At 37.9% G+C, this 25,673-nt stretch overlaps 1 protein-coding gene across 2 annotated transcripts in view; it reads left to right on the top strand.

Moving 5' to 3' along the window:
* Positions 1–25,673, top strand: part of LOC100767916 (copine-8) — a 188,424-nt gene that overhangs the window by 111,860 nt on the left and 50,891 nt on the right. For both annotated transcript variants that reach the window (XM_027396311.2, XM_027396312.2), the window contains 4 exons: positions 1,491–1,594; positions 4,029–4,133; positions 5,830–5,871; positions 16,168–16,243. In XM_027396311.2, the coding sequence (XP_027252112.1) occupies positions 1,491–1,594; positions 4,029–4,133; positions 5,830–5,871; positions 16,168–16,243 (327 nt within the window). The remainder of the gene's footprint in view (positions 1–1,490; positions 1,595–4,028; positions 4,134–5,829; positions 5,872–16,167; positions 16,244–25,673) is intronic.

The following is a 25,673-nucleotide window of genomic DNA, read 5'->3' as shown; positions in this document are numbered from 1 at the left end:
TCCTACTTCTGACTTAAAAAAAAAAGTTTCTAACTGCAGTCTAAATACTCATCCTTATACTTCTGGATAACTGAAACTCTTAAATCTTATCAAAGAAGCTCCCTTTTACAACAGAGAGACTTTTAAAGAGGTACACAAATAGTCCACTGCAGAGACTAACGTGACTGTGTGGTGCTCAACCCCAACTGATACATCAGAAACATCCTCTACACTCAAGGAAAATTGGTGAAGAGTGGATAGCAGGTAAGAGGCAGAGGCTCTACCTGCCACTAGAAAGGCCTCCTTGGATGTGACAGGGAAAATGCTGACATGGAATTTCAACAATATGGTAGCCTAAGCAAGACTGGCATACTGATAACACCACTTGACATGCAAGCATGGATGGTGCAAATTCCACATGGTCCCACTGCTAGATGAAGAGCTAAAGGCAGTCAATGGCTGTTGAGAGAGGAAGAATCATGTTCTCCTCAGGATGAGCTCTTATATAGGTGTCTATTCCCAAGTGGTTAGCCCTGGGCATATGTTCATATGAATAATGCTAAATAGACACAGTAAGTTACATATACAATGGGGCATATATATTTATACATACATGCATGTATACATATTTGTAACAATAATTAAAGAAGAGGTCATGGATTTGGGAGGAAAAGGTGGGACACAGGAGAGGTTGGAGGAGGAGGAAAGACAGGAGTCATGCAGAGTCAGTGCTCATGTATGAAGTGTACACACACACACACACACACACACACACACACACACACACACACCATAAATTCTCAAAGTATTGATTTGAATTTTAAATAATTAGACATTTTTCTACCATTAAAAATACTTAGTCTGCTCAATTTAATAGTGTTTAACTTCCTTCCTATGATAGCCAGATAGCACCTTAATATTACTTGTGTGTAAGTACTTGGATAAACAAATCAGCTGCAATGGTTAGTCTAAATAGTTACAAATGTATAAATATGTTGCACACACGAAGGAAGATGTTTCCTTTCTCTTGAAACCAAGTACCAAAGACATTTCAGACATTGTGTTCTATTTTTTTTTAGAATAACAGATTCCTCCCAATTAGATTGTAACAAGGCTTACTAAAAAATATTCTGTTTAATAGATGACCATTAAACATATCCCAAGTGATCACAAATTATAATAATGTATGTGACTGAAGACACTGTTGGGTGGTGACATTAAAAACTTGGTATCATCTGGTTTATTATCATTTGGGGGATAGGATCAGGTACAGTGTCCTAAATACTAATAATCTGTCATTTGAATGAAAATTTCCAGGACATTTTAAAGCCTCATAATTTTAAAGTCTCATAATCCTACAATAAGAAATGGCCTTTGTCTACAGCTCCCAACACTTGGGCCGTGGCATCAAAATAACAAATGTGTTTTTCTTATCAAATCTTGTTTGTGATCTGTAGTTTCTTGCTATTCCTGTCCCAGATTTTGAGCTGTATTATTAATTTTGTTTTCAGGATGCTGTCTTGATGCAGTTTTGTGCAAACAAATTGGATAAGAAGGATTTCTTCGGGAAGTCAGATCCTTTCCTCGTATTTTATAGAAGTAATGAGGATGGAAGGTGGGTGTGTCTTCTACACTACTCAGTGCTATGGTAATGCTAATGTTTTTCAGATAAGTTAGTAAATGGAACAAAATATATGATATTCTAAAGATGGATGTGATTTTTTATTTCAATAACTAATTTCATAAGCATTTATCTTTTATGTTTAACATGTAAATTAGTGTCTGCTTCCTCATCTCTTTTTATAAAAGTTTGGCATTTTGTAGAAGCCTGAATTAACAAATGTATTTTCTATAGAACTGAGTGGGAACGATTTGTTGTGGAGGAAGGTGAGGGAGACGTGTATTATTCTGTCCTACAGTAATTTTCCTAGAAATCTTGGAGTGTAAAGCTCGGTGAAGTGTTTCAGTGTGCTGTAGTGTTTTCCAGTCATGACTAAATGCGTATGTGCTGAGTTCACTGTGCTTGGCTCTATCTTCTGATTATTTATTCCTGTGGTTCCTGCCATACTGTCCACATTTATGAGGAAGTTTAGTAGCTAGAATTATAGCTGAGTCTGTTGCCAAGAAGTAACTCATGTCTGATGCTTAATGGCTCTGATAACATGCACTTAGATACCGTTTTCTGATCTGCAAATGAGGTGATCCATCTCATGGGGTGAGGAGTGAATGAATTACTATAAAAACTCATGTCAAAGTCTTGAGCAAATCAGAGCTTAACCATTATCTAGTATTCATATTGTTTTATACATTTTTGTTGGTCTTAAAATGCATAATGAAATTTATCTAAAGAGAAAATGTTGCTTAGAAACTGAAAGTAGAGGAAATGGAGCTTAAATTTCAGCTGCTATCGGCTGTGCATATACCTGAGATGGTGCAAGGTGTCAGCGCTGGGCACACTTGGCTTTTGAATACCAGTTTATCCACACAGAAATGAAGGGCATAAACATAACTTAGCTGTTCCCAGGAAGGAAGAAGTTAGCAGACAGACAGAATTTCTTCACTTCTATATTCTGTGTCCTTCTGACTGAACTGCTGCGTGTTTCCTGAGTTATCTTATTTTTCTAAAAATTTTATACTCATACGATTTCAACTTATCACACATTTAATGATGCTTTTGATACAAAAATATATTCTGCTCATACAAATGATACTTTTAATCAAATGGAATCTATTTTCTTCAAAAGTAAAACTATTCCAAATTTCCAAAACATTGAAACTTGTTAAATCTTTTTCAAACATATTTTCATCTAGTTTACCATCTGTGTCAAAACATGTATTCATGAATATATATTAAAAATTTATATATAGTTTCTGTTTTAATGAGACTTGAGTGAAAATAATTTTAATACTATTTACTTTTACATGTATTTTTCTTTTTCTATATTTTATTTTATTTTTTAATTCATTTTGCATAGCAACCTCAGTTCCACCTCCCTTCTTCCCCTCCCTCCCCAACCTACCCCATCCACTCCTTAGAAAGGGTAAGGCTTCCTATGGGGAGTCAACAAAGCCTGGCACATTCAGTTGAGACAGGACCAATCAGTGCTTTATTTCTTTGTTTTTTTAACATTATTTAAATATGAGGTTACTTCTAAATTTGCCTTTCAGCTAACAGTTTAAACCAATCTGTACTGGAAACAGTAATTAAATTAATTAAATTAAAACTCTAGTTTATAATTACCAATTCCTATTTTCTTGACTTCCTATTGATTTTTCACACTCTATGTTCATAACTAGGTAATACTTTTCCTTTACAAGTAGCATGTTTGCTAAAGAGAGTCATATAAAGCTTCCTGACAGGTTATATATTAGGAATGCTTTTGTGTAACTCTGTCGGTAGTATACACATGCACACAGCCCTATATTTACACAACAAAACTCCTGATGACTAGGAAAGTTGCATCAGAATCCAGTCAGGACTTTCACTCACTACTCTAGCAGTGGAATTCCTACTATTGAGAGTTTTATGTCTACGACTTCATAAAATGTGCTAGAAATGAGAACGATTAATAAAAGAAAAAAACAGTTCCTGGCTTATGAACCATCTCCTTGAGCATAGGAGTCATTTTCTTGGGAGGAAAAATTCCTAATGCAAAACTGTTAATTCCACATCTGGTGACTCTAGGATCATAGCATAAATTTTGACTTTACCTTAAGCAAATTTGCCAAAAGCCAATGACTTTTCAGTGCCTCAGGGTTTTATAAAAATAGCATTAGGTTTTTATTAATTTGCAGAAAATTATTTGGAGAAAATATTGCCACATCTCATTTTTTTATATATTCTAAGGAGCAGATCTCACAAGTTTACAAGTCTGTATATGTTTTAAGTCAGGCAGCAGTAGCAGCCAGGATTTCACAACACTAACTCTACCCATGGAGAGGACTGTCTAATCAAATAATAAATCATTAGCGAATCATTGATATATAATTTTATGTCATTACACATATGTATTTATCTATAACTTCAAAACTGAAAACTCTTTTCACAGTTTTACAATTTGTCACAAGACAGAAGTTGTCAAAAACACTCTAAATCCTGTGTGGCAAGCCTTCAAGATCTCAGTCAGAGCATTGTGCAATGGGGATTATGACAGGTAAGACCACTGAGACATTCAAACTGAGAATATGAAATGTTCATGGTCTGTGGAACTGGGATCTAGTCCACACTGTATTTTTATGAAGGTGGCTTCTTCACCTTAGTAAACATATTTTTTTTCTCCAAAAGTATAACTAGGTTATTAAAAAAAAATTCAAGTAACTTGGCTTTAATTTATAATGATTGGGGGAATAAATGTAATTATAGCTAATTAAAGCTTGATTAATTGGACTGTTTTTTCCCAAGATAAATATGTATTAAGTACTGAAAATAGATTCAATGTTAGTTAACTTTTAACTTACTATATAAATATTGTTCCTAAATTTTCATTGCCTCAAGCTACCATTGCCTTAATGGCCCATCCTGCTAGAGTGCAGCACATAGGTGCTCACCATAGACAGGACACTGGCTAGAGTACTGTCACTCCTTAAAAGTGTTATAACTGTGCTCATGGGCTCATAAAAGTTCTACAGAAACAAAGAAGGCTCTTTAACAAGGTCCACACAGTATGCTGATACTTCCAGCACACTTGAAGGTTTTCTTTGTTGGAAACTTACGGTAGACTATTACGTAAAAAACTACTATAGAATTAAAACTAAATATATATAAATAAAATTTCAGTGTCTTTGTTATTTTACTAGTCTTACTACTTGTATGTTTGCCAAAAAAATTTAATTTTTAGGTAGTGATGAGACAGGGCCTAACTGTTATGTAGCTCAGGCTGGCCGTGAATGTCTGATTCTAATGATGCAGTGTCAAGGGCACTACCACATTCAGGGTGGTTTATTCTACTAACCAAAAGCATGCTAAGAACTGTAAGTAGTATGTTATCATATTTACTTTTAAATGTGTGATATCATTTGATGGGTGAGACTAACTTTATTTAACTGGTTCATTCTTACCCTAAGGAAACAGTTCTTGTATGTTTTCTAATTAGCAATGCCAACACTACTTGGTCACTTTGTAAAAATGAAGCTTTCTAGACCCAACTCAGACCTATTGAACCAGAAGTTCTGGGAAAAAGGTCTAGTAAGCCATGTTGTGATTAGATCTTCAGATAGCTCTAATCTGCTTGGATTTGAGAAATCAGTGGTCTCCAAGAAGGGAGGTTGGAGACTATCTTCCACTGAGAAGTTGTATTGTCCACACATTAAAGAATTAATATAGATTCCTAAAACTGACTTTAAGATGTAAATTTAATTTTAGTAATTTTAAAAAATCAGTGCTTGAAAGAAAGACACCATGTGACAGAACAAAGGGGTTTTTAGGGAAAAGGATTATAAAAAGGGGAAAGTGTGTGTGGGGGAAACAGGAGAAGTGGGAAGGGGAAAAAGAGAGGCAGAGAGAGAGGGGAATAAACAGAGAGGAAGAGAAAGGCAGACAAAGATGGGAGGTTCCCTTTTAAAAGGGAACATAGTGAATAGGCACAGGTGGTGCTCTTATTGGCAGCAGTTGAGGGTGTATCTTGTTAGAACTCCAAAGGCAGGCCAGTAAAATGCCTAAATACTAACAGTAATGAAATTAGCTAAATTAACTTCAATTTACTTTGTGAAACTTATAAGCCTATATTCTTCTCTAAGAACAACTAACTGAATTTTATTTTGTAGATTCAGAACATATTATTTTAATATTATACCATTGAATCATGTTATTTTATTTAAAGCACTTTCATGTGTGTATTTTTCTCCTGGCAGAACAATCAAAGTAGAAGTGTATGACTGGGACCGAGATGGAAGGTAAGGCTTTGTGTTTGTGTCAGTCCTGCTATTGAGACTTAATGCAACCAAACACTCTGCATGGAAATGACTATGTTGTTTTCTCTTGTGTCATGTTTTTTGTTTGTTTGTTTTAAAAAAATACGTTACTGATGAGTTTACATGTGATTTTAAAAGCAATATATTTTCTTCAACTTTGAGATCACAATGAAGTGTTTATTCATTTACAATAAAGAATTCATTATTGGCCTTAATGATTTGATAATGTGTTCAACCTACAGGTATCTATTTTTACAGCTAGCATAGGGATCTCCATTGCTCCAGCTCAGAGGCTCTGTGAAGGATCCTATAAACTGTTTGACATGCCACTCAAGGGAATTCTAACACACACACACACACACACACACACACACACACACACACACACACAAATCCAAACAATAATTTTAAAAAAACCACACTATTCTTTTTATGATGGTGGCAATAAAACCTGAACCTTACACATGACAAATACTGCTGAGCTGCATCCCCAGGAACTACTGACATTTGAGAGATCAGATTTAGAATCAATGAAAATATTTAATCCCAAGAAGACTGAGAATAAAAAGGATGAGGTTAGAATAAGAAAAGATCTTTAGGGGAAAATTTAAATATTCCTTGGAAATGAATTATGTGAACAGATTGGTGAAAGATGTTGCAATGTTTTGAGGATTCCCTTTAGTTCTGAGACAAAGTGTCTTTATCTTCATTTAAATGCTACAGATCAGCATTTTGAAACAAAATATTAATGCACAATTCCATATTATACATGTACCCTGAAGTAGCTGCTTAAATTTTAACTGAATATTTAATTTATAGATAAGTTAGACTTATCCATAAAGGCTAGACTACATTATTAATTAAATTCTCAGTAATACTCTCAAATAACTAATGTGACTTGAAAAGCATGTTAAGTTATAACAGAAAATAATACAGAAAACAAAACTCAGAAGTTAATTTTACAATTAATTGTAATCACCATACAGTCATTATGCCAGTTGATAGCCTTTGGTGTTCTATTTTGGGTAATAACATTGGTTCTACATGTGTCTTTATTTATCTTACAGTTTCCAAATATGACATGCACTCTTTATAACAGAGTGTAAATTAATGATCAAAGGACACTACACTGTTATGTTTCCTCTCTGCTATCTTTGATGTGTGAAATTCTGTACCTCTCTCATTTTGCATTTCCTGTGATGCCAGAAATTTTGGTGCTTCTTTTTACAAAAGGATTATAAGTGGGATTTCTTTTTGTTTTGTTTTTCTTTGTTTTTTTTTGAGACACTATATATATATAGTTCTGGCTGACCTTGAACTTGCTATTTAGAACATGTTGGCCTCAAACTCAACAGAGCTCTCCTTGCCTCTGCCTCCTGAGTACTAAGATTAAAGGTTTGTAACACCATGCTCAGCCCAGAGGACCATCTTTTACTTTGAACAGTCTGGACTAGCATTGTTTAAATAATTCAAGATCTTAGTTTGGTTTTCTATTTCTATGAAGAGACACCATGATTACAACTACTCTTAAAAAGGAAAACATTTAATTGGGGCTAGCTTACAGTTTCAGAGGTTTAGTCCTTTATTTTCATGACAGGACATGGTGGTTTGCAGGCAGACAAGGTGCTGGGGTGGTAGCTGGGAGTTCTACATCTTGATCAGCAGGCAGCAGAGGAGACTGTGTGCCACAACAGATATAGCTTGAGCACATAAGACCTCAAAGCCCACCTCCACAATGACATAACTCGTCCAACAAGGCCACACCTCCTAGCAGTGCCACTCCCTATGGGCCAAGCATTCAAACACATGAGTCTATGGAGGCCATACCTATTCAAACCACCACACCAAGTCACATGGATAATTTTAAATTTTCTTTTGGCAACACTAGGAAGTAAATGTAAACCAGCAGCATCAATGTAATAATGTTTCAATCTTTGGTACATAAAATGCTACCTTTAGTGTACAGTTACTGTAACGATGGTTAAAGTAGAAAGTGTACCTTTTAACACATCCTTTAAAATCTGACATGTATATTTTGCTTATGCTGTAGCTGAGTTCAGATTCATTGTGTTTCAAGTGCTTTATAGAACTACATGCTGGGGATGAATCGTTATATAACATTGTTTTGACTATGACATCAATCTATAGGATGTGAATTGTAAGAAACATTATACCACTTGGGCATGGAGTCTATTTCTATAATTCCAACTACTCGGGAGCTGGGAACATGGCAAGTTTGAGGAATGGAGGACTGTTTGGGCCATAGAGTTATTTCAAAGCCCTCAGGCAATTAATGAGATCCTGTCTCAAAATAATAACTAGAAGTAAATAAAGTGCTTGGGATATAGATTAGAAATAGAGCAAAAGCCTAGTTTGAAGACCCTGAATCTAATCTCCATTACAAAGCTGAGAGTTCTCTATATTACTTTGTGTGGATGTTTAACCATTCAAGGCTAGTGTATATAATATAGAGGGAATACTTCAATTAAAAGCTTTTGTGGAAGATGCTTGATACATTGATAGCTCATAATCACATTTTTTACTCATGGGGGAGCTACTGGTGACTGATGTCATAATGAGAACTTCTGGTAGTCCTGCGTGTGACCTGGGATTTCCTTCTGTGAGGAAAGCCTGTGGGTATGAAGTATATGAGCGAATATTGTAATGCAGTTTACCAGTTAAGTAGTTCACATTGAATCTACTGTCCTGAATCAGTCTAGAATAGAAGAAATGTGGTTACCTAAGTTTTTATTTAAACACAGTGTGCTGAGAGGGCAATGGTATTATGTCACCTCGTTATGAGCAATCAGTTCAGATATACTTTATTTTCAACAAGTTAAACCACTTGAGTGTAGTGTATCTTTTTGTCTGCTAACTGCCATGTCTTTCAGGGATGTGGAAGAATATTTAAATTTCATTTTGAAAAGTGAAAGCTAAAGTTCTAAGGAACAGGCTTGTCTGGGTCATAAAACCATCTGTGGTGGGTGATGTCCTTGAAAAGCCTCACTTTGCTAGAAGTTACTTCAGCTGAATTTAGTTTGATTCAGAATTGGGGCTCATTAGTAGAACAGTTCTGCATAAAATCTACACGGCTGTCATGTGTGACTGCCATAGGTGACTAAGTAGACAGTTGCTACCACAGCATGAGGATTTGATGAAAAGTCGGAGCCAGTAATCTGCCAGTCATCACTTCCCAGCTTCAGACTGTCGCATAGGGGATGTTAAGTGTCATTGTAGCCACTGTATTCTATCAAAAGCCCTGGTATTTATTATAAGTATAAACTCTATATGTGAAATGCTACACAATGCCAGGTTTTCTAGACTGTTCCCTTTAGTGAGTTTTGTTAAGCCTATTGAAGGTTGCAGTTCTGGGAGTCTGTGTTATCTTAAGCCCAGGGTTTAACAATTTACTTGTGCTTAACATGAGGTGTGAGACCTCATTTAGAAGATCATTTTATAAACCTTTCATGTTTTCCTCATTTATTTTCAATTTCCTCTCTAATCTTCCCCTAAAATTAGCCCATTGTTTGCTTTCTGTTAATCCTACTATCCTGTGTATGCAAGCTGCAAGCTTTGAGGTATTTTTTTTAATGTTGATAAATAGAATTTCATAAACTGAATGTTATTCAAGCACATCTATTTTTGTCTTTTTTTTTTTTCCTTTCAAATATAGCATGTGACTTTCTGTCCCCTGGCCTTTTAATTTGTAATTATCATACTCAAGATGGGTTGTTTCAATTATGTGTGCATTAGATTCTTAATCAATTTTTAACTCTTGAACATCTTCACTTATTTAAATGAGTCCATAAAAAATCTGTTCAATTAATTTTGGACTAAATTGTCGTGGCGTACTTACATGTTAAACAGTTGACCTGGTATAGTGACTTAACTGAAGACTTTAATCTTTATGTAAAAATGTTCTAATTATATTTAATTTGCTTTGCAATCTTTCTGTCTATCTCAAAAGACTTTGGAGTCCTTAGATTTTAATATCATTTTCCAGAAAATTACAAATTTCACACGGTGTTCTGCTAAGATATGTCAGCAAATTCCTCAGCCATTTTCAACAACACAGTACCCCAGACTGCTTGCCTTGCTGTCAAATTTTTCCTAGTAAGGAAAGGCTTACTCTGTTCATATATAGGTTTTCTGTTGAAATGTCATTAACCAGAGGAAAAAGATTCATGAAATCCTGTGTTTATTAACACACATAGTGAATTCATTCTGCTGGGTCTTCCATGCTAACTGCAAGCTCACTGGTTTCAGGGGACTGTTTTGTCTTACTGCTCACACAGCACTTTAAGGTCAGGTGCCTTTTCATGTTTGCGCCTAGTGATTGTGTCAGTTTCACACCTGTCAGGAATATCTGTGGCAGCTGATGTCTTCCTAATGGGCACTCAAGCCTCACAGGAGTTTGTTACTCTCCTTATTTCTCCCTCACTTCCGATCGTTGGAAATGATCTCAAATAACTTCAGTACATTGAAGTTCTTGGGTAGCTTACAGCTGTGATTAATTTGGCCATCACTTCCTCATTCAGGAATTTTGTGAACATTTCTTTCTAGATTTCTTCTTTGACCTCTTCATTATCCTGTAGTGTGTTGTTTAATCTCTGTGAATTTATATAATTTCTAGAGAGTCTTTTGTTGCTGGTGTCTAGCTTTGTTTCATTGTAGTCAAGAAGGATGCATGAAATTATTTCAGTTCTTCTGTACTTGTTGAGATTTTGTTTAGTTCCCAGTGTGTAGTCTGTTTTAAAGACTCTCCTGTGGGCTTTGGAATAGAAGGTACTTTTTTGGTACTTAGATGGAATGTTCTATAGGTAACTGTAGTTAGAGCCATTGTCATTTAATGTAGGTGTTTCTCTGTTTATTTATTTTTTGTCCAAATGCTTTATCTATTGGAGAAAGGGTGGAATTGAAGTCACTTACTATGACTGAGTTGTGTCCATTAGTATCTTGCAGTCTACGAGTATGCTTTTTATAAAACTGTGTGTTCATCGTTTTGGTGCACATTAGTTTCAGATTGAAATATCTTCTTGGTTAACTGTTGTCTTGATTTGAACAGAGTATCCTTTTTCTCTTCTGATTAATTTAGGTTTAAAGTCAGGTAGTAAGATAGTGTACCTACTTGTTGACTGGCCTCATTTCTTGGGATACTTTTTCCATCCTTTCACTTCAAGATGGGTCCTTGAAGATGAGTTTGCTGTAGACAGTAAAATGATGGGTTTTGCTCCCAGTAGTTTAAGTAAGGCTGGTTTAGTGGACATGAATTCTTTCAGCTTGATTATCTCATAAAGAAATTTTATTTCCCCTTATACTATGGCAAGTAGTTTAGCTGGGTACAGTAGTCTGGATTCCCATCCATGGAGAGTCGTTTGGGATGTATCTGCCAGCTGTACAAAGTTCTTAAGTGACAGTCATGAAACTAAGCATGAAATACTCCAAACTCCCAGCAGAAGGCAGTACTTCAGTGTGGTCAAGTAGGCTTAATCCTGTGGGTCAATAAGTTAGGGTATTTTCTTTAGATTGTAGGCCTTTGAAAATGAACATAATTGATACTTTTGCTGTTATGCTGAACTGCATATAATTGGTATAAATCAAAAAACACTAATAATCTAGGCAAAGTAATATCACAGATCAGCTGTGCCAGTAATTTGAACACTGTGTTATTCATGGTGCCTACCACTGTGGCCAGGCACCAATGGAGATGTAATCCAAGTATGCTGTGACATTATGGTACCCACTATGTGCTAGTCACTAACAGAGATGTAGTCTGAGCACTGTGCCATTCATGACACCCACTCTGTGCTAGGCTCTGATGCAGATGTATAGGAATACTGAGGTGTCGTTTTAATCTTCTTTTTTCTAGACTAATAAGGACCCAGAGGGGAAGCATATGAACAACCATGAGTACTATGTGTTAGGAAATGTAATGACTGTGACACTGGGTACCGTGAGCCTCCCTTTTGTTTCTGAGAGCTAAGTGTGAGGGTATGAATCAGGAAAGTCATCCTTAAGGAAACAATAGCTAAATCAGTAAGTGAAGTCAAGGAGGATATCCTAAAGTACATGAAGGGATGTAGGGGATACCCTAGCCACGCCCGCTTGGGGCTGGAAACAGGTGTGCCTGACCATGCCCACTTGGGTGTGGTCAGAGTGACTTGAGGAAGGTTTAAGAGTGAGGGACATATACATGGGGTACCTTCTACTTACCTTGCTCCCTGCTGACTGGCCAGGCAGCTCTGAGTGAGTAGCATCTTCCTGAATAAACTACCCTTATATCTAGACCTGACTCCATATTGCTGTTCCACTTTAAATGGAGGTGACATCTGTATTCATGGTCAAGTGTAAACATAAATCACATTTGCAGTGTGCCACTCTCCACTGACAACAAAACATAGATATGATTACCATATATAGATTTTATTCAGCACTTGACTCAAAACTAGTTTCTTCAGTGAAATTGCTAGTGATGGTAGCCATCAATTTGTTCTAAAATTTCACTACTTATTATCTCAGACTTTTCATATGTCTTCTTAAAATGTGAACAATCAGCATGTAGATAAATATAATTCATACAAAAGGCACCAAACTATACTCTGAAAATGCATTCAAAGAACAAAGTATTTAATTACAATTAAATGAATAGGAAGTATTAAAAACATTATTATTAAAATCACAAGGAAACTGTTGCTTGTGATTTAATTTTTAATACCTTCTACCATATTTCTGTAAGTAGCAATATTGTTTTCAATATTGAGTATAATGAACAGATAAATTATTAAAGCAAGCTTAATTTTATTTGAATCTTATAGAGTCCAATGATAGTAGATGGTTAAAAAAAAAGTAGAGGACATGAATAGGAAAAAAGTAGAGAACACTAAATTTGTGTACATGGGAGGTAAGGCGATGGCTCAGCAGTTACAGGGCTTGTGCAATCATGAGGACCAGAATTTGGGTCCTATGGCACAGTCCAGGCATTATACACATACCTATAGCCGCAGCTTCGATGAGTAAGAGACTGGTGGATCATTCAGGCTTTCTGCCTTCCAGACTAATGCAGAAAACAAGCCTTGACTCAAAGAGAGGCACCACCGCAAAGGAATAGGCAGAGAGTAATTAGGCGGACATGCCACACCCTTGTAGCCTTCCACAGGCATCCACAGGCATGTACACCCAAGCACATGTGCCTACATACACACAAATATTTCAAAAGTAAATTTAAAACAATTTTAATGTTTTAGAAGTATTTGTAGTTTCATATGCAGGATTTGGAATAGGACAGTGTATAAAAGCTGGGAATGATAAAAACTTATCTATGCATTTAAACTAACCTGATCATCTCTGCTGTTCTTCAGGGTTAGTCAAGACAAGCTGTGTTTGCATCTAAGTTTGGCAACTTTACAGCTATGTTTTAAATGAAGTTTGACAAGTCTTCTACTCTTATTCAGTCATTGCTATGGGGTAAAATGATGTGTTTTCTCTATCATATAGATACATTGTCTTGGGGGCTGCCATGTAATTTTTGACAAAATGCATGGTATTATAAGAAAAGGATACTTCAGTTACACATGAATTTGGTATTTCTAAAATATCTTGAATCATGTTGAGATGGGGAACAATATTTTATTCATTGTTTAATTTCCTCATGGTCTATCTTGTTCTGAACACACATGAGACATTTTCAGAGGTGCATATAAAACAACAGATTGAGTCAGGACACTGAGGTCAAGCAGTAGGAGTAGGAAACAGGATTCTGTAAAAGATAGCATATGCTAGAAATAAATCACAAATTTGGCTGTGCCTTCTATAGTAACTAATGCAAAGGAGAAAATTTTCTCTTCCTTTTAAGAATGTGGAGCCATCATCCAGAGCTACTCCCCCAATTCAGTGGCTTCAAAGACACATCTCCACCACTGAGAACAAACAGGCTGCCCCTATTATATATTCCTCAGTTTTGTAAAGAGTAACAAATGTATGTAGATCAAACACAGTTAGTTCAGTATGGTTGTATCAGAGTGTGCTCGGGTAACCAGACTCTGATTATATCCAAATGTTCCACTCTGTTATAATGGCTCTTTGTACATAGATGCTACTGAATTTGAGTCTGGATTGCCTAATTTCATTTGCTTGTAACGTTGCTTCTCTCTGTCAAGTGTGTGATAAGTGTTGAATGGCAGAAATGTAGTGCTAACAATACAGATCTGACTACTGAGTTTAAACAATTGACCAGACACAGACCCACACACTGTGTGTTGAGTCTCTATTCTCCATTCCCAGCACTGTTCAGTGAGAGCTCAGTGTTACAGGTCAGATCACACTCATCAGCATCACAGTCTTTGAAGTGCTTCAGCACTTTCATCTCCATGGTTACTATTTAAGATACCTGAAAGTTGCATGGGGGAAGAGGCTGGGTTCTAAATAGAATCACTAGGACTCAAGAGAATTGCAGGGTTTATAAAAAAGACATTGTGGGTATGAGGCTGCACTTCCCACAGTAAAAGGAATTGTTTCATCTATCCAAATTTCATAAGACATATAGACAAACTGAAGAACCAGAACTAAAGTGCTGTTGTGTACTTTTTTGTGTGTAACTTGAAAAACTGTGTTCTTGGCATCATCATCATAACACACTATTAAATTTAACACTCTCCTTTGACATCTTCATGTATGTAAATCTAAATTTGAACATCAATTACAGAAGTCAAGTTTAGACTGCTCTAAAAAGGAGACTCCACAGAAAACATTGGATTGTGTGTACAGGACCTTTCACATAAGGGGAATTGGGATGCTGGATACCAAAATGAGTTCTACCTTATGTGATTTGTAAGGATCCTAGCAGTAAGATCAAGCCCTATTCCTGGTGCATAGCTGGCTTTTGAGAACCTGTTCCCCATGCTGGTTTACCTTGCCCAGCCTTGACCCAAGGAGAGGAGCTTGGACTTGCCTCAACTTGATGAGCCATGCTTTGCTCAAGCCCATGAGAGGCCTGACTCTTTCTGAATGGAGGCAGAGTGGATGGGGGAGGGGTAGATGGGAAATGGAAGGGGGCTACTGGGAGGAGAGAGGGTAGGAAACTAAAGTTGGTATTTAAATTTTTTTAATTATTTAAGTAAAATAAAAAAGAAAATGTTCTCTTGTAAAGAAATGTTATGCAATTGACTGCAGGTAATCTTTTTCTTCAAAATCTTACATTCTGGAATTAAATTTTTGGTTGGTTAAACACAGCTTATGCATTGTTTATTACTGGTCACCAGGGAAGGTTCATGACTTTTTAAGAGATTTACAGATAAATATTTAATTCAGATAGGGTTTATGGGGACACCCATTTATGACAATGAACAGTTTGAGAGTTCTGTGACACAAAATCACTGTGACACAAAACAGAAACTTTCCTGTTACTGTGATAAAATACTCTGACAGAAGCCACTTAAAGGAGAATGGGCTTATTCTCACTCACAGTTTAAGGCACCTCCCATCAAGGCTGGAAAGATAAGGTAGCAGAGGTTTGAGGCAGCCGGTTACATGACCTCACCAGTCAGAAGTGTTGAATGCCTGCTGCTGCACAGCTCCCTCTCTCTCCTTACAGCTCCAGGACACACCTAGGGAATGGTTCTGCCCACAGTGGGTGATCTTCCCACTGCAATCTGCACAATCAAGATAATTCTCCTCAGTCACGCTCAGAGGGCCATCTTCAGGTGTTTCTAAATTCTGTCAAGTTGACCACACTCTCCAGTTCCCTGAATATATATTATAATTAATTATATAATATTATAATTATATATTATAATTATTATATTTATATTTATATTTATATTATTTATATTTATATTATATAATTATAATTATAATATTATAATTATAATTCCTTTGGGGAATTATAATTGCCTGAGGACCAAATACCAGTAACTAACTTCTCAGCAATATGTTTTAAACTTAATGAAATAATTTATCATTTGGGTACCGCAGGATTGTCATTTGCTTAAGATGTGAATATCATTAAAGCTATTTTTCCTGTCTCAAGTACTAACTTTGGTGGGTAAGTTAAATATTTTAATATTAGTGAAATGTAGTTGTCGGTTATGAATTTTAGACTAAGGGACAATGAAATTATATATCAGTCTTTCAAGAGATTGTCTAAATTGTAAAGTTGTGTTCATTCAGATACTAAACATTTTTCATAATCAATAAACACAGTTGATACATAAAATGTTTTGAAATATGAATGAGAATTGAGCAAGGCTAATGCCACGTACTTTTTTCTCCTCTCACTTTCAGTCATGATTTCATTGGAGAATTTACAACAAGCTATCGGGAACTTTCTAGAGGACAGTCACAATTCAATGTCTATGAGGTAAGAAGCATTTGGCTTTACCTCCTGTGGTGTAAGCAGTTTTTGCTTTACACTGCTTTGTTTTCAAAAGATAATTGCCAAGGATTAATTGAGAACATGCATGTCATGTGTATGTGAGAAAGTCTATTCACACATACATTCATAATCTTTAAATTCATTAAGTCTATTTATTCCTTCAATATCCTTTTTACTTATTTCTTTAATTAAATGGTTGTTTTTGGTGATATAGCATATTCAATCCAGGTATTTATGGAGAGCAGATGAAGCCGAGTGAATATGTATTGTTGAGGGGTAGCAAAACCTTCCTCTTGTCCTAGTACAAATGTTGACAGTATATGAAGAACCTTTCAGCTACAGCTTTCTGCTCCACTGCAGCCTGAGAGGTCCCTACAGAGACCTCCTACCAAGATTAGCTAAATCTGCCTCCTTGTTCACTCTATCCCATCAACCTGTCTCCTTGAATCTGATGTGTAAAATAAATGTGCTGAGGTCTCTGGGTTGCTTCGGTGGTTGGTGAGCTCCATCAAACAGCATCCATCCTCCCTTTCATCCCAGCCTTTCCATATGTATGTCTGTGTGTCTGTCCTTTTTTCATTCATTCGTTGCTCCAGTTACATTAATCCCCAAAGCCCTATAGTGCTACAGGCAATTAATTGGTCCTCTTTTATTCTTGCTCTTAAGTCACATGGTCTATTGATTTTGAGCTTTATGATTTGCCTAGCAAGTTTTATTTTTCCTTCCACTTTACCTTACATAGTTTTAATTCTCTCTCTCTCTCTCTCTCTCTCTCTCTCTCTCTCTCTCTCTCTCTCGGTGTGTGTGTGTGTGTGTGTGTGTGTGTGTGTGTGTGTGTGTGTGTGTGCCTGGAGAGGCCAGAAAAGGCTCTCAGATCCCCAGGAATTGGGAATACAGGTGGTTGTGAGTTGCCTAATGTGAGTGCTTGGACCAGAACCTGTATCCTCTGGAAAAGCAGCAATATTAACATCGTTTTCCCCATTTCTGTTTCCTCCCTATAGTCCCTCCCATATGTACTCACCCTTATTCTCTCCCAAATTGCAATGTCTAGCCTCCTTTTCTTTAATTTTTGGTGTGTGTGTGTGTGTGTGTGTGTGTGTGTGTGTGTGTGTGTGTATGTGTGTGTTCCTGAATATATAAATACAATCTTAAAAATCTGTATTATGTTATTTGTATATAGATATGTTACTTGTATGTAGATATGTAGATGCTATGCGTTATGGTGTTGTATATCCCATTGGTGTCCTCTTGTCAGGGAAGACGATTTTCCTGCTCTCTGCATTTTTTCATTGCCTGTAGTTCTTTGTGTAAGGTTGAAGCTTTGATAGATCTCCCCACTTTGTGTTAGCATGTCCCCTGATGTTATCCCTGTTTAGGTCTTGGGAAATGTTTTCTCATTTCATATACAAATCCTAACCTGTTGTGCTTCAACTGATATGCTTTGCTCCCCTATCCACCACTAATCAACCAGTTCCTAATCAGAGAAAAAAATTATTCATTTTTCTATTTTTGGCATAGTATTATATCAGTGAACCACAGTTGGCATAGCGTTCCTCAGCACCTTCATTTTCATTGGGATGCCAGGGCACTACACGGTTACTAAACAAACCCATATTTACCACACACATGCTGAAATTGCATCTGCCCTCAGTCACCAAATCTGGGATAAACACCACTGACCCTTGATCACTCTTACCTGAACATTCTCTATACATTTTCAAAGTTTAATGTATATGAGTATCAAAAGAGTATATCTCAGTATTTAGTGGATGGTGACACCTCTTCTCCTCCAGGATTCCACTAAGCTGACTTCCTTTGAGAGTGGAGGATTCAGTAGGATTGTATTCCACTCATGCTTTGTTCGTTCATTCATTCATTGACTGATTAAAGTATTTTCATTATTCCGCATTCTGTGTTCTTTACTGGGCTAGGCCCTCTAGGCACATAGAGATGCATGAAGTTCCCACCTGTAATAGCAAGACAGTCATAGTATTTGCAGTGGTCATTTGTTTGGCTTGTAACAGATAGTGTGCAGATTGACCTATGAAATTATAGAGGGCCTAAACTCAGCCCAAGAAAGATTCCAGCCACAGACAAAGACAGAGTAATAATCTTTTCTACTAAAAAATTTCAAAGAAAGGATATTAACACTATATGGACAATGAAAGTAGCATCAGATAGTCTGTGCACATGTAAGTGCTTAAAGCCTGGGTGTGCTAGTTGATGAGATGACGAAGAAGCTATTTAGGGATTTTTCTTATTAAATGTCCTGGAGGGATGGTGGTGCCATTAGTTCAATGTAAATATTTTCTTTTGTAATAAACATTATCAAAAGAAATCAGGCTGAAGGGAGTTAAACACAATGCATTGTGCAGTTTTAAGATGTCAGTGGACATCTGGGCATGGTGACACACAGCTGTAATCCCAGCACTCAAGAGGCTGACAGAGAAGAGTCATGAGTTCAAGTTCAATGTGTGCTATATAGTGAGACTGAATCAATAAAGCAAGTTCTTGAGTTGTCTTCAATGGCAAAGGACTGGCCTAGCTTGTAAAAACTGAGTTTTGCCAGGTGTGGTGGCGCTAGCCTTTAATACCAGCACTCAGGAGGTAGAGGCAGGTGAATCTTTGTGAGTTTTAGGCCAGGCTGGTCTACAAAGCAAGTTCCAAGACAGCTCAGGATATTACACAGATAAACCTTGTCTCAAACAAAACAAAAGCAAAAACCTGAGTTCCATCTGCAATACACACACACACACACACACACACACACACACACACACACACACGAGGGGAGAAAGAGAGAGATCCCAGAGTTTGTTGCTACTAATTTAGTGACTGGTGAATTAGATCTTTAAAAAATGAATTATTTGTGAGGGCTGTGGACATTTATGTTTTGCTAGCATATTGATCCAAAATTGTAAAATACTGCTTTAGCTTTCTCTTGCCTTTTTGGTAGACTTCTATCATGCTTTTCTAGTGCTTTCTATACATGTGAATATCCATACATCTCTCCTGAGAATATACCTGATAATTACATATGTTTTCCATTAAGAGTTGTTTGGTGGGTTTGTTGTTTCTCTGTCTCTGTCTCTCCCTGTCTCCAGGGTCTCATTCTGTTGCCTAGGCTGGCCTGGCATTGTGGCAATCTTCCTGCCTCAGCTTTCCAAGAATTAGGATTGTAAATGTTCTAACCCATCCAGCTTGAGCTCTCTGAGATTTTATTGGTCAAGCATTGATGCACTGATGTTTCATTCATATACAGTTCTTAACACATGGACCAAAATTCTGAAGTCAGGTACCAAAACGCTCCTGAAGAGCCTCATAATTGTTTCTTTTTGAAGTTATCTCTGTGATATTTCAGCCTCAAACTTAGCAGCAAGTTTTCCTTAAGAAGATCTCACACAGCAGGGTCAAGCCCTCATGATCTTCCACTGATTCCCAAATCTTATGCCATATAGAGCACATACTCTAATTTCCCATCCTTCACAGCACATTATTACGATTATTAGGAAAATGGACTGCCACAATCAGAGGGATTATATTCCAGACAAGGCAAGAACCAGGGAGTGGATTTGTAGGAAACTGTTCTATGAGAAATACGAGACCAGATGTAACTGAAAATATTCTAGACATAAATGCACTGCTGAGTCTCTGAACTGCAATTAAGTAAGCTTTGTGTTGTAGGCTATAAAAGTAGCCCCATATATGGATTGTTACACAGACTCCCTAGAGAGCCACAGCCTTTCCTAATCCACTATCCTCCTATGCTCTGGTTGTACCAAAAATAAACAAACACTGAATGATTTCACCTCTTAAAAAATCATTTACACTTAAAAGGAAAGCAAGATGAGGTAGGACTTGCCCCCATTTAAAAATGTTTCTAGAGCTACTAAAAAGACTCCCAATTATTGGATAGTTGGATAAAAAATGTTTCTCTGGATATAAGAAGGGAGACAGGGACCACTGACAGACTCTATGCATGGTTAGCCATAGGGTGGCTTCTTTCTCTTCCACTCCAGAGGCTGGTTTTCTCTGTTTTCTGCAGGCAGTTCTATAGCTCAGCTGCTTCAGACTATTTGCCCTTTGCTTCCTTCCTCCCTTTCACTTGCACTTTTTTTTTTTTTTTTTTTTTTTTTTTTTTTTTTTTTTTTTTTTTTTTTTTTTTTTTTTTTTTTGTCTAAGGGTTTGTCCTTCCCCATGGCCTTTTCTGGCTCTGCCTCCACCTTGGCCTACTCAGACCCCTCTTTCTCCACCCCTCCTCCTCAGCATCCTGGCTGGCACAGTGGGAGATGCATATGATGACCTGGGGGTTCACAGTGCTGCACTGCCTGACTGCCCCTTGGCTGGCTCTGGCTTGAGCTTTTTAAAACTTTCTGGGGCTGGAAAGATAACTGGGTGGTTAAGAGCATATTCTGGATTTTTGCAGAGGATCCAAGTTCAGTTCCCAGCACCAACCCACACCATGCCACTCGCTCACAACTGCTTTCAACTCTAGCTCTAGGATCGAACTCTGAAGACACCAGCACCCACGTGTTCATCAACACACATAGACATGCATGAGTACCCATAGAATTAGTAAGTTCTAAACTTCCAAAAGCTCCCTCTAGATCAGTGGTTCTCAACTTTCCTAATTCTGTGACCCTTTAATGCAGTTCCATCATGTTGTGATGACCTCCAACTATAGAATTGTTTTGTTGCTACTTTGTAACTAAAACTTTGCTACTGTTATAAATCGTAATGTATAAAAATCTGTTCATCAGATTTATAACAAACAGATGGTCTTCATCGACAACTGTGAAAGGGTTATGTGACCCCCAAGGGTGTTTTGACCAAAAACAAAAGTTGAGAGAGACTGCTCTAAAGCCGTCTCATACCCCAGATCTTTTGCTTCCCACATCAGCCTGTTCTTTTCGCCTTTGGCAGATATCCAGGTGCCAACAGAGTCTCTCTCTCTCTCTCTCTCTCTCTCTCTCTCTCTCTCTCTCTCTCTCTCTCTCTCTCTCACACACACACACACACACACACACACACACACACACACACACACACATTCCAGCCACAGTTTCCCCTACCTCCTCTCCTCTCAGCCCCACCCCACCCCTCTCTATCCCACCACTGACTATTTTCAATAAATGGAGATAAATCTTTTCCCAAGCTCTCAAGCTTTGAATTAGGTCAAATGAAGACAAGTCAAACACTGTCTAACCAGGCATTTGTAGGGAGCTTTCAGACAAGTCAGTTAATGCTAATTCTTTGTAAGTAACACCTTTTGATGAGCCAGTGTCTGTCCCATGGGTGACTTTTAGATTCCTGCTTCTCTCTACTGCTCTGATTTCGAGGCTGCAGCTTCTGTGCTACTAAGCTGAGAAAGACAAGCTTGAGTAGGGCTATGCAATGAGATTTTTTTTTTTGAATGAATGAGCCTCAATTTTGAACCAAGTCTTAGTTTTTCCAGATTCTTAAAAAAAAAAAAAGTTTCTGATTTTTTCCCAGCTTCTTGTTCCACATTTTAAGTAAGCCTCTCTATCCCATTCCAGTGATAACTGTGATCATAGTTAAACATGGTACCAGATATTTTCTTGATTGTTGAACCTAGCATATGTGACTACATGACAAATCTTCTTGTAACTTAATTGTAAAATCACATTCCCTGAACTAATCCATCTGTAACTACAGTTGATCATGAAGTCCTAGGAGCTAGAGAGATGAATGTGGCTGAAATTCCACTAGGTTTAACTGAGATTCTGATCCTATTTCCTTAGACCTAGGAGAATGCTTTTCTCCTAAGTTAAATGCTGAATGCTAGATGGGTGGCTTTAGACACAGCAGTGCTGATGTACAAGTTTTCAAAATGTTGAAATTATTATTTTTTGCTTAATTTCAATAATGTTTTATTTCACATTATTCTGGTTTCCCATATCTTTGTCTCCTCAACAGCCTCCTCAGACTTGAAAACTGTTGAGTTTGTAGTGGTGGCCTGTGTCACCAGGGCATGCTTTTCAGGCAAACCCTGATCAATCAAGGGATTTATGAAACACATAATAAAAACATAAAAAAAACTCATCAAATGAATAAATAAGCCAATTCCCATTTTATGATTTCTACCAAATCTCGTTTGCTTTTAGTTTCATTGTGAGCCCCTACAATGGCAACAACTCATTTAAAACTTCCTTGTTTCATGCCTTGTTACTTTATCATAGAATACTGATTGTGGCTTGCACAATTTCCCTAAAATCCTACCCTAGAAATGGAGGCAGGATAGAAAGACAATGATGGAGCCCTGGGAAAAGAAAGGATTCCCACACCACAAAATCTGATTGACACCTCTAGGCAGATGAGAAGCAAGAGCTGCAGAGCAGATAATTGCAGTGAGAAGTGAGACTGTGTGTACTTGGTGGGGTATTGTGGATAGAGAAGCTGGAACTGGGGATAGAAGAGTTCTTCTGCAGGTCAGTTCCCCTGCAATCTGGAACTGGTTGATTCCAGCAAGATGGTAGGTAATTAACCCTTCATTTCAGACCTGAGAAGAGATAAAAAGAAGGGGCAACTTATCCTCCTATTAGCTACTTCCTACAGAAGGTGGATTACAGTGAGGGGTAGATAGGCTCTGTCCCCAGGATCTAAGGGATAGGTTGGGTTGACATCATATCGCAGGAGGAGGACCTCAACTTGATCAGCTGCAGTGAGTCATGTTAACACCATCATGCACTCCTAGAGAGTTCCAAAAGGTTAGAGAACTGAAATGGATGATTTGGTCACAGCATGAAGCAGAGATAACCTGGGACAGTGAAGGTGAAGCAAGAAAAGGAGAAGTGGGAAGGACAGAGAGGAGCTAGTGAGAGGGCTTGGGTGTCCATAGATAGGACAAGGGAAAGATTCCTATTGTGTCTTGAAGAGCTGAGGGTATTCGGCAGGGTTGAGTGGGGTCAGAATGGGAAAGACGCTAATAGACTTGTTAAGTTGGAGGAGAGCAATGTCTCACCACCTAGGATTGTGGAAATAGTAGGCAATAGTAAGAGGCTGGGACAATTAGAGCTGACTTGGGAGGTCTGTTATAGATACAGGACTAGGAAGGGTCATTGTGTGAGGATGTAGCATGAGAGGGTGCATACACAGTAATGAGGGGTGAGGCAGGCAAGGAATGCTGGACCTTAGTGGGAGGTCAGGCCCAACAATTGAGTGAGTAAGTGGAACTGGCTCCCTTTAAGGGCTGATGAGTCTTGGAAGAGCAGAATCCATAGAATGAACAGGATGTGGTTTGTGCCCAGTGGAGAGAATATTTCACTTTCAGTTAGAGATGAAGCATCACCCTAACAGAAGTAAAGAAAGGGTGGCAGTATATGAAGCCAAGGATTGTATGTAGTGCAAATGAGGTAAAAAAAAAATGCTACTAGGGGCGCTGGAGAGATGGTTCAGTGGTTGGGAGCACTGATTACTCTTCCAGAGGACCTAGGTTCAACTCCCAGCACCTACATGGTAAGTCACAACTGTCTGTAACTCCAGTTCCAGGGAATCCAACACCCTTACAGATGTACATGCAGACAAAACATATAAAAATTCCCATAAAATAAAAATAAATACATTTTTTTAAAGAATGCTGCCAGGAGTGCTGCACCAATACAAGCTAGCAGAAGCAACATGGAGATGCAGAGCACTGACAGGAAGGAACAAGAGGAAATAGGGAACCAACATAAAGAATTGTATCATGGGTTGAAGGTTCCTTGCAGCCAGAAGGAATAGAGCTGTTGTAGGGTGTGAGGCACTAGGAGGCTTGTGTGGTATATTCCCATTCAGATAAAGAGGGGAGTCTGGTTATTTTAAGGGAGGTGGCTCCAGTAAGTATGGCATTTAAAAGACAAGGTAAAACTGTAAGTATGAGGATAATGAGGACTGGGTGCTCAAGGTGGGGAGCCAAAGAGGGAAAGAGCCAAAGCCCATTCATAGGAGAAGGTTTGTCATTGAATTTTTGTATGATCTCTGCATCTTTGAGCCCAATCTGGAACCAAATAGGATTAGTTGGTGTGGGAGCAGCATTATCCTCAGAGGAGGGCACAAATTCCCTCCTTAGCAGTAGTCAGGCTGTCTAGTCCTCTTTAATGTTGGAGTATTGCAGTAACCAAAGACAGAGTTGGTACCGAAGGGTGTTAAGCTGATTTGAGGTTTCTTTAAGGTTTCCCAAGAGCTCATGAGACAGAATGGTTAATGATGCAAAGAGGCCTTTGTCCATCTGTTTTAGTTCTGAGTCCTGAAAAACAATGCCCAGAGTGGCAAGAAGAGGGGCGAGATGGATGAACCATTGGCCACCTTTTCTGAGGTCACCCAAACCTCTTTTAGGGATATGGGATACAAATCTCTCTTCAAGCTTACAACAGGGAGATATAGAAAGGGCAGCAGTTAAAGTGCCTCAGAGGAGGATTCATCTAAGGGGCCATGACAAATCTTAACAGATGGCAAAGATACAGAATATACTATAACCACAATACAATCATGTGTTGACAGTATACATCCATGGACTGTGTTATATGATTAAGTAGCATCAGCAAAATATGTAATTGAGACTGGTGGGACTACTATAACTCCCATTAAGAGTGTAGTTAAGAATTGGTTTTTCAAGACAGGGTTTCTCTGTGGCTTTGGAGACTGTCCTGGAACTAGCTCTTGTAGACCAAGCTGGTCTCTAACTCACAGAGATCCACCTGCCTCTACCTGCCTCTGCCTCCCAAGTGCTGGGACTAAAGGCACGCAGCACCAAACTCAGAATCATCAGTTGGATCTCCTCTATTACCACCTTGTGGATACATTAGGAGTTTAATATCATGATTAACATGAGTTTTGTTTAGTCTGGTGAAATAGAGCTGCCTGGACCATATACCAGAGCCTGTTGTAGATAGGGCAACTGTAATCATCTTTTAGTTACATCGGAGTCCTACATAAGGAGCAAGCATCTGGAGGCTTTGTAAAAGAAGTTAAAGTCAAAGAGGGATAGAATTTTTGTAGGATTGTCTAGAAAAGTTCCAAGGATACAACATGGGTATTGTGAATAATTTCTTAAACCTGTGAATTTGCTGACAGGGTATCTAGCAACCTTCTTTAATCAGGCAGCATTTCCTTAGGGCATAGAATAACACATTAGGACTGTGAGAGGTGCTCTTCCAGAAAGAGTTAGTGTTCTGTAACTGATGAATACAACTTTTAGATTTGGCCTCAGTATTTAAGAAGATAGGCAGACCTATTTTTCTCAGTTGTGCATAGATACCATAGTTACTGATGTAAGCCATGGCCCTGTGCTGTATCTGGGGTGTGTGTGTGTGTGTGTGTGTGTAACAGGATCATTAGTGAGAAGTAGTTGTTCAGGTAACATTTCATATGGTTAAGTATACTGTCTGAGGACTGTCATCCTTTGAATTATTAGGAA

Source organism: Cricetulus griseus, chromosome 2 (assembly GCF_003668045.3).
Source record: "Cricetulus griseus strain 17A/GY chromosome 2, alternate assembly CriGri-PICRH-1.0, whole genome shotgun sequence".
NCBI lineage: Eukaryota > Metazoa > Chordata > Mammalia > Rodentia > Cricetidae > Cricetulus > Cricetulus griseus.
Note: the sequence above shows the minus strand (reverse complement) of the source record. Positions and strands in the feature narration are given on the sequence as shown.